At 55.3% G+C, this 3,668-nt stretch overlaps 1 protein-coding gene across 1 annotated transcript; it reads right to left on the bottom strand.

Moving 5' to 3' along the window:
- Positions 1-212: 212 nt before the first annotated feature.
- LOC128579046 (protein O-linked-mannose beta-1,4-N-acetylglucosaminyltransferase 2-like) lies at positions 213-2,030 on the bottom strand. The gene is given in 3 exon segments (XM_053581342.1): positions 213-1,083; positions 1,085-1,181; positions 1,184-2,030. Coding segments are annotated over 3 exon segments (1,815 nt in total).
- Between the last annotated feature and the right edge of the window lie 1,638 nt (positions 2,031-3,668).

The raw sequence follows: 3,668 nt of genomic DNA, 5'->3' as shown, positions 1-3,668 counted from the left end.
CTTAGCCAAAGGGGTTCCTTGGGATTCTTACTTTCCTTCCTCCTCTTTGCTAAGGAACTTCTCCAGGGGTACAAATGATCAGGATGGGAGGAGGGCTGGGGTCCTATCTCTCTGGCGAAAAGAGGAGCACTGGAAACCCATACCCTAGGCGCTGTAAGACAACATGGAGGCACAGGTCTGGCACAGACCTGTCAATAAATAACAAACAGAAGTTATAGCACAGCGGGGCTCAGGGGGCCTGAGGACGATGGCTGGAGGAGCCACCTCCTGAGGCCTGGGTGGCCCTCTTGCTCCATGCTGCACACCAGCACATCTGCAAAGAGTCCCAGGAGGGTCTTGTTGAAGATGCAGTGGACCCACACCAGGTAGGTGGTAAAGGGCTTGATGTTCTCTGTGAAGGTGTGGTTCTGCAGGGCCAAGATGAAAGGCACATAGGTGTTCTCGCCCTGCTCCTGCAGCCACACCTCGTACTTCACCTCTCGCACCTTCAGGTACTTGAGGTTCCACGGGATCTGCCAAGAGACGGACAGGCGGGCCTCTGAGACTCCCTGCACCGACGCCTGGCATCGCGCCTCCCGCACCTTGCCGGGGTACAGGCTGACTGTCCACTTCTGTTTCCGTGGCCCTGGCTGACCTTTCACCACACGCCGTATGGTTTGAATGAGGGATGGGATGTCCACCTTGGTGTCCTGGTAGATTCGGAAGTGCCACTTGGGGTTCCGGCAACAGAGATGACGTGGGACCTCACGGCTTTGCAGGATACGAGCCTGGTCAGCCCGGTCCAGGTGGGTGATGCCTCCCTGATCCCAGGGCCGCTCAGGGTGTGTGACTGTGTTCTCTGGCATCATGTTCCGCCAGGCTACATACTGGAGGTCCATGCCAGGCAGCATGGCCAGTGTCCTACATGGGGTATAGTGGTCAGGATTGACAGCATATGGGAAGAGCTCAACCACAGTTGCCCCACGGGGCAAGAAGAGGGTGGTGACCAGCTGAGCCCCATGCATGCTGACTAGCACGGAGGCATTGCTGACCAGCCGCACAACATCTGCAAAGGTGTGGTCCTCCAAGGACACTGTCACTGTTCATCTGAAACTCCTGGGCCAGTGCCAAAAGCAGCTCTGCCTCATTCAGGATGAGTCTGTTCTGGGTGCGGCTAAAGACCAGAATGTACGACTCGCCCGGGGGGCTCCCACCTGGCTCACATTCAGTTTTTCTGTCATGAACCGTGCAAACTGCCAGATCTCATTCCCCGAGACGAGGAGATTGGCCTTTGGGCCCTGGGGCTGGACAAAGCTGTACTGGTACCAGGTGGTGATCTTGGAGAGGCCCACGAAAGCATGAGAGAAGCACAGCAGCCGGCCCAGGGTCTTCAGCTGTGCCCGCAGGAGAGGCTGCTTGGGGCTGAGGAGCTTGTAGAGGTCGAAGTGTGCGCCCTCGCCCCAGCCCTCCATGAAGAAGAACCGGGCGTCATGGGCCAGGCCAGGGAACTGCCTCAGTGTGTAGAAGAGCGGCAGCAGATCGTCGTGAAAGACATGCATGAGGTTGTCGGGGTTGAAGCGGTTGGCGATGAGGGCCACGTCGGGCATGAACACTGGCTTGGGCATGAAGCGCAGGGAGGCGGCGGGCAGCTCCACAAAGTTGAAGTACTGGGTGCTGTGGTCCTCCACGGTGGACAGGTCGAGCAGGGCTGGCTGTAAGCGCCGGGACCCCAGGTTGGACAGCATGACAGAGGTGTTGCCGTGGAAGAAGATGAACTCCTCGGCCTCGTTGCAGTAGCAGAGCCACTTGAAGCGGCAGATGCGGTCCGTGTGTGTGCGGCCTGTGCACACCATGTGTGTGCCGCCCTCCATCAGGATCTGCAGCGCCTTGGGGTAGTCGATCCTCAGCGCTGGGGCTGGCTCTGCAGCCTGTTGGCTGAGGGCCAGCTCCTCCTCCAAAGCGGCCGCGTGCTCCCGCAGCCGCACATGCTTCCACAGGACAGCCGCCAGCAACAACACCAGGAGGGCGTTGAACACTGCTGAGAGATGCATCCTAATGCCGCTGTAGGGCCCTAGTGAGAAGACGGCCACGGAGAAGTGCCACAGGCCAGGTGGGCTTCACCCATCCCTACGGGCACTGGAGGACAGCCTGAAGCCCGGGCTCCGGGGGCGGAAACTACCTCAGCTGCGGCGTCCCAGGGGCCCAAGGCGGCGCCGCCTTTCCCACACCGCCACGGCCCCACCGCGCCAGCTCGGAGCGCAAGAGGCCCAGGCAGGGAGAAGCACGTTCGGCCGCTCCGCGGAGTCAGCTGCCACGGCCGCCACCAGGTTCACAGGTCCCTGCCAAGCGCCTGCCGGTGAGCCCGAAGCCCGATCTTTTTTTTTTTTGTAGAGACAGAGTGTCACTTTATGGCCCTCAGTAGAGTGCCGTGGCCTCACACAGCTCACAGCAGCCTCCAACTCCTGGGCTTAAGCGATTCTCTTGCCTCAGCCTCCCGAGCAGCTGGGACTACAGGCGCACGCCACAACGCCCAGCTAAGCTATTTTTTGGTTGCAGTTCAGCCGGGGCGGGGTTTGAACCCACCACCCTCAGTATATGGGGCCGGCGCCTTACCAACTGAGCCACAGGCGCCACCCTCTTTTTTTTTTTTTTTTTTTTATTGAGACAGAGTCTCAAGCTGTCACCCTGGGTAAAGTGCTGTGGCTTCACAGCTCACAGCAACCCCAAACTCTTGGGCTTAAGTGATTCTCTTGCCTCAGCCTCCAAAGAAACTGGGACTACAGTTACCTGCCACAATGCCCAGGTATATGTTGTTGTTGTTGTTGTTGCAGTTGTCATTGTTGCTTTAGCTGACCTGGGCTTGGTTTGAACCTGCCAGCATTGGTGTATGTGGCTGGTGCCCAACCCTCTGAGCTAAGGGTACCGTCTATACTCTATTCTTAATAGTTTTGAAATGTATCATTGGCTCAGCGCCTGTAGTTCAGTGGTTAGGGCGCCCGTCCCATACACCAAGGCTGCTGGGTTCAAGCCTGGCCTGGACCTGCTAAACAAAGACAACTGCAACAAAGAAATAGCCAGGCATTGTGGGCACCTGTAGCCCCAGCTACGTGGGAGACTGAGGCAAGGGAATTGCTTAAGCCCAATAGTTTGAGGTTGCTATGAGCTGTTATGCTACAGCACTCTACTGAGGGTGACATAGTGAAACTCTGTGAGAGAAGAGAAGAGAAGAGAAGAGAAGAGAAGAGAAGAGAAGAGAAGAGAAGAGAAGAGAAGAGAAGAGAAGAGAAGAGAAGAGAAGAAAAGAAAAATATCATTGCATTATGCACATTTGATTAGGTCCCCCAAATACCCTCCCTTCTCCCAGCTTCCACCTTCCCCTCTCCCTCCTCTTCTCTCCTTATTTCTGGACTATAGTTATGTTTTACCATTTTTATGAATGTGTAGGTGATTATATACTGATTTCATAGGAGTATTAAGTACATTGGATACATTTTTTTTCCTTTCTTGAGATACTTTAATAAGAAGAATATGTTCCAGCTTCATCCAGGTGAAACATAAAAATGTGAAGTCTCCAGCTTCATCCAGGTTAAACATAAAAATGTGAAGTCTCCATCTTTTTTATGGCTGCATGGTATTACACGTTGTACATATACCACAATTTGTTAACCTGTTCGTGGGTCGATGGGTTG

The sequence above is a fragment of the Nycticebus coucang genome, chromosome Y, assembly GCF_027406575.1.
Source record: "Nycticebus coucang isolate mNycCou1 chromosome Y, mNycCou1.pri, whole genome shotgun sequence".
Taxonomy (NCBI): Eukaryota; Metazoa; Chordata; class Mammalia; order Primates; family Lorisidae; genus Nycticebus; species Nycticebus coucang.
The sequence above is the reverse complement of the archived record's forward strand: the minus strand, read 5'-3'. Positions and strand labels throughout refer to the sequence as shown.